General features: G+C 45.4%; 1 protein-coding gene across 2 annotated transcripts in view; it reads left to right on the top strand.

The window, feature by feature from the left end:
- The window catches only part of LOC139572756 (phospholipid-transporting ATPase ID-like), a 110,669-nt gene that overhangs the window by 79,539 nt on the left and 16,130 nt on the right, over positions 1 to 15,000 (top strand). For both annotated transcript variants that reach the window (XM_071395508.1, XM_071395507.1), the window contains 3 exons: positions 1 to 51; positions 976 to 1,159; positions 1,780 to 2,003. The exon at positions 1 to 51 is cut by the window's left edge and continues 214 nt beyond it. In XM_071395508.1, coding sequence (XP_071251609.1) covers positions 1 to 51; positions 976 to 1,159; positions 1,780 to 2,003 — 459 coding nt within the window. The remainder of the gene's footprint in view (positions 52 to 975; positions 1,160 to 1,779; positions 2,004 to 15,000) is intronic.

Genomic DNA, 15,000 nt, shown 5'->3' with positions numbered 1-15,000 from the left:
CTAGACTCCATATCTGGAGAGTTCGCCCTCGTCATCAACGGACATAGCCTGGTGAGACGACACACACACTCACACCAATGATGTATTTAAGCCCTGTATTGCTGTTGCTATGTAATGGCCAACGAGAGGCTTTGATGCCACTGGTCAGCCATACTGGCACTGCCCAGAAGGAGCAGTCCTCCATTGGAATGAATGGAATTGTACAGTATTTCAATTAAATGGACAAAATTAAAGTTGTAAATTTTTTCAGGGTTAAATTACATGTATTTAAGTGTTTTTGTTGTCGTGGGGACAGTAAAATTAGTACTTGAAAAAAATTATACTTGTTTTTATATATGTCTTTTTTATGTTTAGCTCACATAATATCATTTAAAAGTCTGCATTAAGGTGTCTGTAATAGAATAAAAATGACAAAAACAAATGTAGAAATTAATAAATGCATTTCTTTACCTTCCTAAATGTGTTTTACACTGGTGAGGGAGAGCCAAGATGGAGGCGCGGTGGCTTCAAAACAGCTGCCTTAGTAATCTAGGGGATATATAACTCATTAGATATACAAACACCACGACACTGGACACACTACTTGTGCAATAGAAAACATGTCAACATGGCGCTCATAACAAATCTAAAATATCCAAACAAGTTCTCCTTCCCTTACCCTCCCTCCCTCCCTCCCTCCCTCCCTCCCTCCCTCCCTCCCTCCCTCCCTCCCTCCCTCCTTCCCTTACCCTCCCTCCTTCCCTTACCCTCCCTCCCTCCCTCCTTCCCTTACCCTCCCTCCCTCCCTCCTTCCCTTACCCTCCCTCCTTCCCTTACCCTCCCTCCCTCCCTCCCTCCCTCCCTCCCTCCCTCCCTCCCTCCCTCCCTCCCTCCCTCCCTCCCTCCCTTACCCTCCCTCCCTCCCTCCCTCCCTCCCTCCCTCCCTCCCTCCTCTCTCTCTCTCTCTCTCTCTCTCTCTCTCTCTCTCTGTGTCAGGCCCATGCGTTGGAGGCTGATATGGAGGGGGAGTTTGTGTCAACAGCGTGTGTCTGTAGAGCAGTGATCTGCTGCAGGGTCACTCCTCTACAGAAAGCCCTGGTGGTGGAGCTCATCAAGAAACACAAGAAAGCTGTCACCCTGGCCATAGGAGACGGGGCTAACGATGTTAGCATGATCAAGAGTAAGTTAGAGAGAGAGAGGTATGGAGGAGGAGGGTTGGAGGAAGGGAGAGTGACAGAAGTGCTTGGCAAAGATGACAGAGATGGGTAGAGATGGGAAGAATTGAGAGATAAGGGGAACGAGGAGATATATTGAAGCAAAGTGCTCTGGCAGCACAGTCTATTTGTAAGGTCATGGAAAGTCCCCAGAATCCCCACTGTATTTGTTTGTGTGTAGTTCTCTCTCCTTACGTCCTCTTTTCTCACGCCTCACCATGCCTTTCACAATTGTGTGTATGTATGTGTGTGTGCATGCATGCACGTGTGTGTGTGTTTGTGTGCACGCATACAAGTGTGTGAGTGTGTGTGTGTATGAAAAGCAGAAGAGGAGGCCTCTGAGGGAGGAGAGGTCCATGTGGTTTCACATCCTGTTTTCTGGACATTACTCAACCTGTGAGCGATTACTCAACTTGTTGACTGGTTACCAAACCTGAATCTGAGGGAAGAGCATAGCAGGCTTCTGTGCCAGCCCAGCACTAACACCCCTGATAATTACACTTTTCAATTCTCTACAGTTACTCCCTGTCCTTGTCTCCTCTCCTATATCCTATATGAAGTGTCTGTATTTCTCCCCCCCTCCCAGCGGCTCATATAGGAGTGGGCATCAGTGGTCAAGAGGGCATCCAGGCAGTGCTGGCATCTGACTACTCCTTCTCCCAGTTCCGCTTCCTCCAGCGCCTGCTGCTGGTCCACGGACGCTGGTCCTACCTCCGCATGTGTCGCTTCCTCTGCTACTTCTTCTACAAGAACTTTGCCTTCACCATGGTGCACTTCTGGTTCGGCTTCTTCTGTGGCTTCTCTGCCCAGGTGAGAGGTCAGGGGTGAGGGATCAGGAACGGTGGTTTAGAGGTGAGGGGTAAAGGGTTTTATAAGTTGGGTTGAGGTAAATAATTTTGACTTCACTGTCAAAAAAACATGTTAGGAGTGTTTAGGAGGAACTATAAAGCTTGAAGACCAGACTCATGGGGCATGATGTTATATTTGGTCTTAAATGGGGTGAGGTTGTCGTTCTTGTGTGTGTCTCTCCCTCTTTCACCCTCTCTCTCTCTCTCTCTCTCTCTGTTATGTCCCTCCTACCCTCTCTCTCTCTCTCTCTCTCTCTCTCTCTCTCTCTCTCTCTCTCTCTCTCTCTCTCTCTCTCTCTCTCTCTCTCTCTCTCTCTCTCTCTCTATCCCTACCCTCTCCCTCTCTCTCTCTCTCTCTCTCTCTGTTATCTCCCTCCTACCCTCTGTCTCTCTCTTTTCTTTCTCTCTCTCTCACTCTCCCTCTCTCCATCCCTCTTTCTTTCTCCCTCTCTCCATCTTTCTCTCTCTTCATCTCTCCATCCCTCTCTCCCTCTCTCCATCCCTCTCTCTTTATCCCTCTCTCCATCCCTCTCTTCATCCTTCTCTCTCTTTCTATCTCTCTCTTTCTCTCTCTCTCTCTCTCTCTCTCTCTCTCTCTCTCTCTCTCTCTCTCTCTCTCTCTCTCTCTCTCTCTCTCTCTCTCTCTCTCTCTCTCTCTCTCTCTCTCTCTCTCTCTCTCTCTCTCTCTCTCTCTCTCTCTATCCCTACCCTCTCCCTCTCTCTCTCTCTCTCTCTCTCTGTTATCTCCCTCCTACCCTCTGTCTCTCTCTTTTCTTTCTCTCTCTCTCACTCTCCCTCTCTCCATCCCTCTTTCTTTCTCCCTCTCTCCATCTTTCTCTCTCTTCATCTCTCCATCCCTCTCTCCCTCTCTCCATCCCTCTCTCTTTATCCCTCTCTCCATCCCTCTCTTCATCCTTCTCTCTCTTTCTATCTCTCTCTTTCTCTCTCTCTCTCTCTCTCTCTCTCTCTCTCTCTCTCTCTCTCTCTCTCTCTCTCTCTCTCTCTCTCTCTCTCTCTCTCTCTCTCTCTCTCTCTCTCTTTCTCTCTCTTGCTCTCTTTTTCCATCCCTCTCTCTCACTCTCCCCCTCTCTCTCCCTCTCTCCATCTTTCTCTCTCTCCCGCTCTCCATCCCTCTCTCTTTATCCCTCTCTCCATCCCTCTCTTCATCCTTCTCTCTCTTTCTCTCTTTCTCTCTTTCTCTCTCTCTCTCTCTCTCTCTCTCTCTCTCTCTCTCTCTCTCTCTCTCTCTCTCTCTCTCTCTCTATCCCTCTCCCTCTCTCTCTCTCTCCCTCTCTCTATCCCTCTCTCTTTCTATTTCTTTCTCTCTCTCTCTCTCAATTCAATTCAATTCAATTCAAGGGGCTTTATTGGCATGGGAAACATGTGTTAACATTGCCAAAGCAAGTGAGGTAGATAATATACAAAAGTGAAATAAACAATAAAAATTAACAGTAAACATTACACATACAGAAGTTTCAAAACAATAAAGACATGACAAATGTCATACTATATATATGCAGTGTTGTAACAATGTACAAATGGTTAAAGCACACAAGTTAAAATAAATAAACATAAATATGGGTTGTATTTACAATGGTGTTTGTTCTTCACTGGTTGCCCTTTTCTTGTGGCAACAGGTCACAAATCTTGCTGCTGTGATGGCACACTGTGGAATTTCACCCAGTAGATATGGGAGTTTATCAAAATTGGATTTGTTTTCGAATTCTTTGTGGATCTGTGTAATCTGAGGGAAATATGTCTCTCTAATATGGTCATACATTGGGCAGGAGGTTAGGAAGTGCAGCTCAGTTTCCACCTCATTTTGTGGGCAGTGAGCACATAGCCTGTCTTCTCTTGAGAGCCATGTCTGCCTACGGCGGCCTTTCTCAATAGCAAGGCTATGCTCACTGAGTCTGTACATAGTCAAAGCTTTCCTTAAGTTTGGGTCAGTCACAGTGGTCAGGTATTCTGCCACTGTATACTCTCTGTTTAGGGCCAAATAGCATTCTAGTTTGCTCTGTTTTTTTGTTAATTCTTTCCAATGTGTCAAGTAATTATCTTTTTGTTTTCTCATGATTTGGTTGGGTCTAATTGTGCTGTTGTCCTGGGGCTCTGTGGGGTGTGTTTGTGTTTGTGAACAGAGCCCTAGGACCAGCTTGCTTAGGGGACTCTTCTCCAGGTTCATCTCTCTGTAGGTGATGGCTTTGTTATGGAAGGTTTGGGAATCGCTTCCTTTTAGGTGGTTGTAGAATTTAACGGCTCTTTTCTGGATTTTGATAATTAGTGGGTATCGGCCTAATTCTGCTCTGCATGCATTATTTGGTGTTCTACGTTGTACACGGAGGATATTTTTGTAGAATTCTGCATGCAGAGTCTCAATTTGGTGTTTGTCCCATTTTGTGAAATCTTGGTTGGTGAGCGGACCCCAGACCTCACAACCATAAAGGGCAATGGGCTCTATGACTGATTCAAGTATTTTTAGCCAGATCCTAATTGGTATGTTGAAATTTATGTTCCTTTTGATGGCATAGAATGCCCTTCTTGCCTTGTCTCTCAGATCGTTCACAGCTCTGTGGAAGCTACCTGTGGTGCTGATGTTTAGGCCGAGGTATGTATAGTTTTTTGTGTGCTCTAGGGCAACGGTGTCTAGATGGAATTTGTGGTCCTGGCGACTGGACCTTTTTTGGAACACCATTATTTTGGTCTTACTGAGATTTACTGTCAGGGCCCAGGTCTGACAGAATCTGTGCAGAAGATCTAGGTGCTGCTGTAGGCCCTCCTTGGTTGGTGACAGAAGCACCAGATCATCAGCAAACAGTAGACATTTGACTTCGGATTCTAGTAGGGTGAGACCGGGTGCTGCAGACTGTTCTAGTGCCCGCGCCAATTCGTTGATATATATGTTGAAGAGGGTGGGGCTTAAGCTGCATCCCTGTCTCACCCCACGACCCTGTGTGAAGAAATGTGTGTGTTTTTTGCCAATTTTAACCGCACACTTGTTGTTTGTGTACATGGATTTTATGATGTCGTATGTTTTACCCCCAACACCACTTTCCATCAATTTGTATAGCAGACCCTCATGCCAAATTGAGTCGAAGGCTTTTTTGAAATCAACAAAGCATGAGAAGACTTTGCCTTTGTTTTGGTTTGTTTGGTTGTCAATTAGGGTGTGTAGGGTGAATACATGGTCTGTTGTACGGTAATTTGGTAAAAAGCCAATTTGACATTTGCTCAGTACATTGTTTTCATTGAGGAAATGTACGAGTCTGCTGTTAATGATAATGCAGAGTATTTTCCCAAGGTTACTGTTGACGCATATTCCACGGTAGTTATTGGGGTCAAATTTGTCTCCACTTTTGTGGATTGGGGTGATCAGTCCTTGGTTCCAAATATTGGGGAAGATGCCAGAGCTAAGGACGATGTTAAAGAGTTTTAATATAGCCAATTGGAATTTGTTGTCTGTGTATTTGATCATTTCATTAAGGATACCATCAACACCACAGGCCTTTTTGGGTTGGAGGGTTTTTATTTTGTCCTGTAACTCATTCAAGGTAATTGGAGAATCCAGTGGGTTCTGGTAGTCTTTAATAGTTGATTCTAGGATTTGTATTTGATCATGTATATGTTTTTGCTCTTTATTCTTTGTTATAGATCCAAAAAGATTGGAGAAGTGGTTTACCCATACATCTCCATTTTGGATAGATAATTCTTCGTGTTGTTGTTTGTTTAGTGTTTTCCAATTTTCCCAGAATTGGTTAGAGTCTATGGATTCTTCAATTACATTGAGCTGATTTCTGACGTGCTGTTCCTTCTTTTTCCGTAGTGTATTTCTGTATTGTTTTAGTGATTCACCATAGTGAAGGCGTAGACTCAGGTTTTCCGGGTCTCTATGTTTTTGGTTGGACAGGTTTCTCAATTTATTTCTTAGATTTTTGCATTCTTTATCAAACCATTTGTCATTGTTGTTCATTTTCTTCGGTTTTCTATTTGAGATTTTTAGATTTGATAGGGAAGCTGAGAGGTCAAATATACTGTTAAGATTTTCTACTGCCAAGTTTACACCTTCACTATTGCAGTGGAACGTTTTACCCAGGAAGTTGTCTAAAAGGGATTGAATTTGCTGTTGCCTAATTGTTTTTTGGTAGGTTTCCAAACTGCATTCCTTCCATCTATAGCATTTCTTAATGTTACTCAGTTCCTTTGGCTTTGATGCCTCATGATTGAGTATTGCTCTGTTCAAGTAGACTGTGATTTTGCTGTGGTCTGATAGGGGTGTCAGTGGGCTGACTGTGAACGCTCTGAGAGACTCTGGGTTGAGGTCAGTGATAAAGTAGTCTACAGTGCTACTGCCAAGAGATGAGCTATAGGTGTACCTACCATAGGAGTCCCCTCGAAGCCTACCATTGACTATGTACATACCCAGCGTGCGACAGAGCTGCAGGAGTTGTGACCCGTTTTTGTTGGTTATGTTGTCATAGTTGTGCCTAGGTGGGCATATGGGGGAGGGAATGCTGTCACCTCCAGGTAGGTGTTTGTCCCCCTGTGTGCTGAGGGTGTCAGGTTCCTGTCCAGTTCTGGCATTTAGGTCGCCACAGACTAATACATGTCCCTGGGCCTGGAAATGATTGATTTCCTCATTCAGGATGGAGAAGCTGTCTTCATTAAAGTATGGGGATTCTAGTGGGGGGATATAGGTAGCACACAGGAGGACATTTTTCTCTGTTAAGATCATTTCCTTTTGAATTTCTAGCCAAATGTAAAATGTTCCTGTTTTGATTAATTTAATGGAGTGAGTTAGGTCTGCTCTATACCAAATTAGCATTCCCCCTGAGTCCCTTCCCTGTTTCACACCTGGTAGTTTGGTGGATGGGACTACCAGCTCTCTGTAACCTAGAGGGCAACCAGTGGGTCCGTCTCCTCTATACCATGTTTCTTGCAGGATGACAATGTCTGCATTACCGATTTCTTTGGTGAAGTCCGGGTTCCTGCTCTTTAGGCCAAAGGCAGATGACCTCAGACCTTGGTTATTCCAGGATGATATAGTGAAGGCTTTTTGTTCCATAAAGTGTCCAATGTTGTTGGCCGTGTGGTTTGGCCTCAGGCCAGTAAGTGTGAGCAGAGCCTGCTGAGCATCTGGTACATGCCGTTGGCTTGGGCGAGTGTAAGAGTGGGGGTTGGGCCTGTTTGCCCGCTCACTACCTGGGCGTATGTGTGACTTCCATGTTGATGCCCTCTTTGCGGGGGTGGGGTGCATGGGGTGGGCAGGAGTGGCATGGGTCTGATCTGAGGGGGCCTAAATTGGGTGTCGGCATGGTTGATGTGGGGGGGGGTGTGTAGGTCCAGGGGGGGGTCCTGGAGGTCTTGGAGGGTGTCTCGCTGGTCTGGGTGGGGTGTCTATTGATCTGTTGCTCCTGTGTGAAGTGTTGGGGCTTCGTTTGAGAGCGATGTCCTTTAGAGTCCGGGCAAAGGTGGGCACTGCTGCCTTGTAGAGGTGGACCTGGTCATAGAGGCTGTTCAAGTCCAGGGTGGAGTGGTGGGCCAGAAAAACATTTGGTTTTGAGGCACAGTCACGGGAAATGCTTGCGTTTACCCGCTGTATTGTAGCAGGGTGGAAGTCTTTTTGTGGTAGCAGGGTGGAGATAACCACTTGTGCGTTGGGGAAAGTAGAAGAAGCTTTTTCAATCACTCCCTTCAGTGCTGTGGCCACCCTTTCCTGCTGTGCTCTCAGGTCGTTTGTGCCTGTGTGTATTATTATGTGGCTAGGTGAGCCTAGTTTGTCCTCAGACAGAAGGTCTAGGGCGCGCTGGGTGTTTGGACACCAGAGTTTAGACACACTGTGTTTGGGAAAAAGTTTTTTTTCTTCTATATATTTCCCATTTGAGTCCATGAGGAGAAAAATCTGTGTCTTGTGTTTGTCCTCAGTGGGTGTGGGGGGGTTGTCAGGAGGGCTATCAGGGTGGCTGACAGGGGGGGTGCTCAGAGGGAGTGAGAGCTGCTGGGCTTGGGGTTTTTCTTTTGTCTGTTCTGCTGTGATGTCGACTCTATGGTCAGGGTCTGGTGTGGACTGTTCTGCTGTGGTGTCGAGACTTTTGTCGGGTGCTGAGGTGGGCTGTTCTGCTGGCGTCTCTGTGGGGATGACCACCTCCCTAGTGGGTTGTTCTCTGTCACATGCCATACCCCTCAACCTCTCCTCCAGCAGTCTGATCCTCTCCTCCATCCCCCTCTCCCTCTCCTCCTGTAGTCTGATCCTCTCCTCCATCCCCCTCTCCCTCTCCTCCTGCAGTTTGATCCTCTCCTCCATCCCCTTCTCCCTCTCCTCCTGTAGCCTGATCCTCTCCTCCATCCCCCTCTCCCTCTCCTCCTGTAGTCTGATCCTCTCCTCTAGTGCTCTGTTCTTCTCCTGTTCCTGCTCTTTCTCCTGTTGATGTTGTCTCACCACTGTCCATAGTGCAGGTATGTCTTTCTCCACCTCCAGCTCTCCAGGTCTGGTTAAGGGGGTGTTGTTGTGCTGGACTGTTGTCTGGGTCTGTGCTGACTGGAGTGTGATCACCTGCTGTTCCAGCTCCACCTGCCTTACCTCCAGCTGGGTGAATTTATCCTTCATTTCAATGAGGGAGAAGTACTCTGTACTGGGAGGTTGACTGTCTGCTGAGGGTTGCTCGTCTGTGTGGTTATATGATGAAGACGTCTGGTCTGACCCGCTTGGGGTGGGGGTATCTTTATCAAGGGAGAGCTTCTCCTGCTGGGCTAATTCTTTGATTAGGTGAAAGTCCAGCTGAAACTGTTTGTGATTGCCCTGTACCAATACTGTTCCAGACTTATATAGATTTATATTAGCTGACTCAGATTCCTCGTTGTCAAGTATCCTGAGTTTCCACCCCTCGTTAATCCCCCCTCTCTTAACAAAGGGGTAGTGTGCTAATATAGCACTGTGCCATGCCACTGGATGGTTTGTGTAGAAGATAAGGTTGCTGATGTTCCCATTTTTGTAATAGTCAGCTAAAAGTGTCTCTTGATTTTCCATAAGGAGCTTCATTTTGTGATCTTTTCTTGCCTTATCATTCTTTACAATGACAGGGTACTGTATTTTAATTACCTCTGAACAGCGGGAGGCAGCTTCTAAGGCCTCTCCATTTGGTTGGGGTAGACTATTCGACTCTCCTGCCATTGTTGGGCTAATGGGCTTTGACACCTCTCACTTGACACTTAAGTGCTAGTTGAAGCTGTATCAAGCTTGGCAGAATTATGTTACTATTCAGTCCTTATAAAGTAATGTCATGTATTATTCTTCTTGGCTTTTGGAAATAGAATATAGTTTCAGACTAAACATTACTCACTCAGTTCCAGGTTGGGTGGTGTTTTCAGGTTTCTGTTGTTTTCCAGAGAATTTGCTGTATAAAATAATTAATCCTTGGTATTTGTGAACTTTTCAGGTGTTTCCGTAATTCCGTCCAAAATCAGGTTGTAGGTTTTGAGTTTTGATTTGAAGTGAGGGTTATGTTGTAGAGGGTAGCATCCTGTATGTGTTCCTGACAAAAAATCCAAGTTTATCTAACTCTAAATGTATCTTTTTTAAAGAAAATGCTGAAAAATGCAGGAGCTCATCTGATCGTGACCTCTCTCTCTCTCTCTCTTCTTTGTGGATCTCTCTCTCTCTCTCTCTCTCTCTCTCTCTCTCTCTCTCTCTCTCTCTCTCTCTCTCTCTCTCTCTCTCTCTCTCTCTCTCTCTCCCTCTCTACCTCTCTCTCTCTCTCTCTCTCTCTCTCTCTCTCTCTCTCTCTCTCTCTCTCTCTCTCTCTCTCTCTCTCCCTACCCTCTCCCTCTCTCTCTCTCTCTCTCTCTGTTATCTCCCTCCTACCCTCTGTCTCTCTCTTTTCTTTCTCTCTCTCTCACTCTCCCTCTCTCCATCCCTCTTTCTTTCTCCCTCTCTCCATCTTTCTCTCTCTTCATCTCTCCATCCCCCTCTCCCTCTCTCCATCCCTCTCTCTTTATCCCTCTCTCCATCCCTCTCTTCATCCTTCTCTCTCTTTCTATCTCTCTCTTTCTCTCTCTCTCTCTCTCTCTCTCTCTCTCTCTCTCTCTCTCTCTCTCTCTCTCTCTCTCTCTCTCTCTCTCTCTCTCTCTCTTTCTCTCTCTTGCTCTCTTTTTCCATCCCTCTCTCTCACTCTCCCCCTCTCTCTCCCTCTCTCCATCTTTCTCTCTCTCCCGCTCTCCATCCCTCTCTCTTTATCCCTACTCCATCCCTCTCTTCATCCTTCTCTCTCTTTCTCTCTTTCTCTCTCTCTCTCTCTCTCTCTCTCTCTCTCTCTCTCTCTCTCTCTCTCTCTCTCTCTCTCTCTCTCTCTCTCTCTCTCTCTCTCTCTCTCTCTCTCTCTATCCCTCTCCCTCTCTCTCTCTCTCCCTCTCTCTATCCCTCTCTCTTTCTATTTCTTTCTCTCTCTCTCTCTCAATTCAATTCAATTCAATTCAAGGGGCTTTATTGGCATGGGAAACATGTGTTAACATTGCCAAAGCAAGTGAGGTAGATAATATACAAAAGTGAAATAAACAATAAAAATTAACAGTAAACATTACACATACAGAAGTTTCAAAACAATAAAGACATGACAAATGTCATACTATATATATGCAGTGTTGTAACAATGTACAAATGGTTAAAGCACACAAGTTAAAATAAATAAACATAAATATGGGTTGTATTTACAATGGTGTTTGTTCTTCACTGGTTGCCCTTTTCTTGTGGCAACAGGTCACAAATCTTGCTGCTGTGATGGCACACTGTGGAATTTCACCCAGTAGATATGGGAGTTTATCAAAATTGGATTTGTTTTCGAATTCTTTGTGGATCTGTGTAATCTGAGGGAAATATGTCTCTCTAATATGGTCATACATTGGGCAGGAGGTTAGGAAGTGCAGCTCAGTTTCCACCTCATTTTGTGGGCAGTGAGCACATAGCCTGTCTTCTCTTGAGAGCCATGTCTGCCTACGGCGGCCTTTCTCAATAGCAAGGCTATGCTCACTGAGTCTGTACATAGTCAAAGCTTTCCTTAAGTTTGGGTCAGTCACAGTGGTCAGGTATTCTGCCACTGTATACTCTCTGTTTAGGGCCAAATAGCATTCTAGTTTGCTCTGTTTTTTTGTTAATTCTTTCCAATGTGTCAAGTAATTATCTTTTTGTTTTCTCATGATTTGGTTGGGTCTAATTGTGCTGTTGTCCTGGGGCTCTGTGGGGTGTGTTTGTGTTTGTGAACAGAGCCCTAGGACCAGCTTGCTTAGGGGACTCTTCTCCAGGTTCATCTCTCTGTAGGTGATGGCTTTGTTATGGAAGGTTTGGGAATCGCTTCCTTTTAGGTGGTTGTAGAATTTAACGGCTCTTTTCTGGATTTTGATAATTAGTGGGTATCGGCCTAATTCTGCTCTGCATGCATTATTTGGTGTTCTACGTTGTACACGGAGGATATTTTTGTAGAATTCTGCATGCAGAGTCTCAATTTGGTGTTTGTCCCATTTTGTGAAATCTTGGTTGGTGAGCGGACCCCAGACCTCACAACCATAAAGGGCAATGGGCTCTATGACTGATTCAAGTATTTTTAGCCAGATCCTAATTGGTATGTTGAAATTTATGTTCCTTTTGATGGCATAGAATGCCCTTCTTGCCTTGTCTCTCAGATCGTTCACAGCTCTGTGGAAGCTACCTGTGGTGCTGATGTTTAGGCCGAGGTATGTATAGTTTTTTGTGTGCTCTAGGGCAACGGTGTCTAGATGGAATTTGTGGTCCTGGCGACTGGACCTTTTTTGGAACACCATTATTTTGGTCTTACTGAGATTTACTGTCAGGGCCCAGGTCTGACAGAATCTGTGCAGAAGATCTAGGTGCTGCTGTAGGCCCTCCTTGGTTGGTGACAGAAGCACCAGATCATCAGCAAACAGTAGACATTTGACTTCGGATTCTAGTAGGGTGAGACCGGGTGCTGCAGACTGTTCTAGTGCCCGCGCCAATTCGTTGATATATATGTTGAAGAGGGTGGGGCTTAAGCTGCATCCCTGTCTCACCCCACGACCCTGTGTGAAGAAATGTGTGTGTTTTTTGCCAATTTTAACCGCACACTTGTTGTTTGTGTACATGGATTTTATGATGTCGTATGTTTTACCCCCAACACCACTTTCCATCAATTTGTATAGCAGACCCTCATGCCAAATTGAGTCGAAGGCTTTTTTGAAATCAACAAAGCATGAGAAGACTTTGCCTTTGTTTTGGTTTGTTTGGTTGTCAATTAGGGTGTGTAGGGTGAATACATGGTCTGTTGTACGGTAATTTGGTAAAAAGCCAATTTGACATTTGCTCAGTACATTGTTTTCATTGAGGAAATGTACGAGTCTGCTGTTAATGATAATGCAGAGTATTTTCCCAAGGTTACTGTTGACGCATATTCCACGGTAGTTATTGGGGTCAAATTTGTCTCCACTTTTGTGGATTGGGGTGATCAGTCCTTGGTTCCAAATATTGGGGAAGATGCCAGAGCTAAGGACGATGTTAAAGAGTTTTAATATAGCCAATTGGAATTTGTTGTCTGTGTATTTGATCATTTCATTAAGGATACCATCAACACCACAGGCCTTTTTGGGTTGGAGGGTTTTTATTTTGTCCTGTAACTCATTCAAGGTAATTGGAGAATCCAGTGGGTTCTGGTAGTCTTTAATAGTTGATTCTAGGATTTGTATTTGATCATGTATATGTTTTTGCTCTTTATTCTTTGTTATAGATCCAAAAAGATTGGAGAAGTGGTTTACCCATACATCTCCATTTTGGATAGATAATTCTTCGTGTTGTTGTTTGTTTAGTGTTTTCCAATTTTCCCAGAATTGGTTAGAGTCTATGGATTCTTCAATTACATTGAGCTGATTTCTGACGTGCTGTTCCTTCTTTTTCCGTAGTGTATTTCTGTATTGTTTTAGTGATTCACCATAGTGAAGGCGTAGACTCAGGTTTTCCGGGTCTCTATGTTTTTGGTTGGACAGGTTTCTCAATTTATTTCTTAGATTTTTGCATTCTTTATCAAACCATTTGTCATTGTTGTTCATTTTCTTCGGTTTTCTATTTGAGATTTTTAGATTTGATAGGGAAGCTGAGAGGTCAAATATACTGTTAAGATTTTCTACTGCCAAGTTTACACCTTCACTATTGCAGTGGAACGTTTTACCCAGGAAGTTGTCTAAAAGGGATTGAATTTGCTGTTGCCTAATTGTTTTTTGGTAGGTTTCCAAACTGCATTCCTTCCATCTATAGCATTTCTTAATGTTACTCAGTTCCTTTGGCTTTGATGCCTCAAGATTGAGTATTGCTCTGTTCAAGTAGACTGTGATTTTGCTGTGGTCTGATAGGGGTGTCAGTGGGCTGACTGTGAACGCTCTGAGAGACTCTGGGTTGAGGTCAGTGATAAAGTAGTCTACAGTGCTACTGCCAAGAGATGAGCTATAGGTGTACCTACCATAGGAGTCCCCTCGAAGCCTACCATTGACTATGTACATACCCAGCGTGCGACAGAGCTGCAGGAGTTGTGACCCGTTTTTGTTGGTTATGTTGTCATAGTTGTGCCTAGGTGGGCATATGGGGGAGGGAATGCTGTCACCTCCAGGTAGGTGTTTGTCCCCCTGTGTGCTGAGGGTGTCAGGTTCCTGTCCAGTTCTGGCATTTAGGTCGCCACAGACTAATACATGTCCCTGGGCCTGGAAATGATTGATTTCCTCATTCAGGATGGAGAAGCTGTCTTCATTAAAGTATGGGGATTCTAGTGGGGGGATATAGGTAGCACACAGGAGGACATTTTTCTCTGTTAAGATAATTTCCTTTTGAATTTCTAGCCAAATGTAAAATGTTCCTGTTTTGATTAATTTAATGGAGTGAGTTAGGTCTGCTCTATACCAAATTAGCATTCCCCCTGAGTCCCTTCCCTGTTTCACACCTGGTAGTTTGGTGGATGGGACTACCAGCTCTCTGTAACCTAGAGGGCAACCAGTGGGTCCGTCTCCTCTATACCATGTTTCTTGCAGGATGACAATGTCTGCATTACCGATTTCTTTGGTGAAGTCCGGGTTCCTGCTCTTTAGGCCAAAGGCAGATGACCTCAGACCTTGGTTATTCCAGGATGATATAGTGAAGGCTTTTTGTTCCATAAAGTGTCCAATGTTGTTGGCCGTGTGGTTTGGCCTCAGGCCAGTAAGTGTGAGCAGAGCCTGCTGAGCATCTGGTACATGCCGTTGGCTTGGGCGAGTGTAAGAGTGGGGGTTGGGCCTGTTTGCCCGCTCACTACCTGGGCGTATGTGTGACTTCCATGTTGATGCCCTCTTTGCGGGGGTGGGGTGCATGGGGTGGGCAGGAGTGGCATGGGTCTGATCTGAGGGGGCCTAAATTGGGTGTCGGCATGGTTGATGTGGGGGGGGGTGTGTAGGTCCAGGGGGGGGTCCTGAAGGTCTTGGAGGGTGTCTCGCTGGTCTGGGTGGGGTGTCTATTGATCTGTTGCTCCTGTGTGAAGTGTTGGGGCTTCGTTTGAGAGCGATGTCCTTTAGAGTCCGGGCAAAGGTGGGCACTGCTGCCTTGTAGAGGTGGACCTGGTCATAGAGGCTGTTCAAGTCCAGGGTGGAGTGGTGGGCCAGAAAAACATTTGGTTTTGAGGCACAGTCACGGGAAATGCTTGCGTTTACCCGCTGTATTGTAGCAGGGTGGAAGTCTTTTCGTGGTAGCAGGGTGGAGATAACCACTTGTGCGTTGGGGAAAGTAGAAGAAGCTTTTTCAATCACTCCCTTCAGTGCTGTGGCCACCCTTTCCTGCTGTGCTCTCAGGTCGTTTGTGCCTGTGTGTATTATTATGTGGCTAGGTGAGCCTAGTTTGTCCTCAGACAGAAGGTCTAGGGCGCGCTGGGTGTTTGGACACCAGAGTTTAGACACACTGTGTTTGGGAA

This window comes from Salvelinus alpinus, chromosome 4, assembly GCF_045679555.1.
Source record: "Salvelinus alpinus chromosome 4, SLU_Salpinus.1, whole genome shotgun sequence".
Classification (NCBI taxonomy): Eukaryota; Metazoa; Chordata; class Actinopteri; order Salmoniformes; family Salmonidae; genus Salvelinus; species Salvelinus alpinus.
This window is presented reverse-complemented; position numbering and strand designations above follow the sequence as displayed.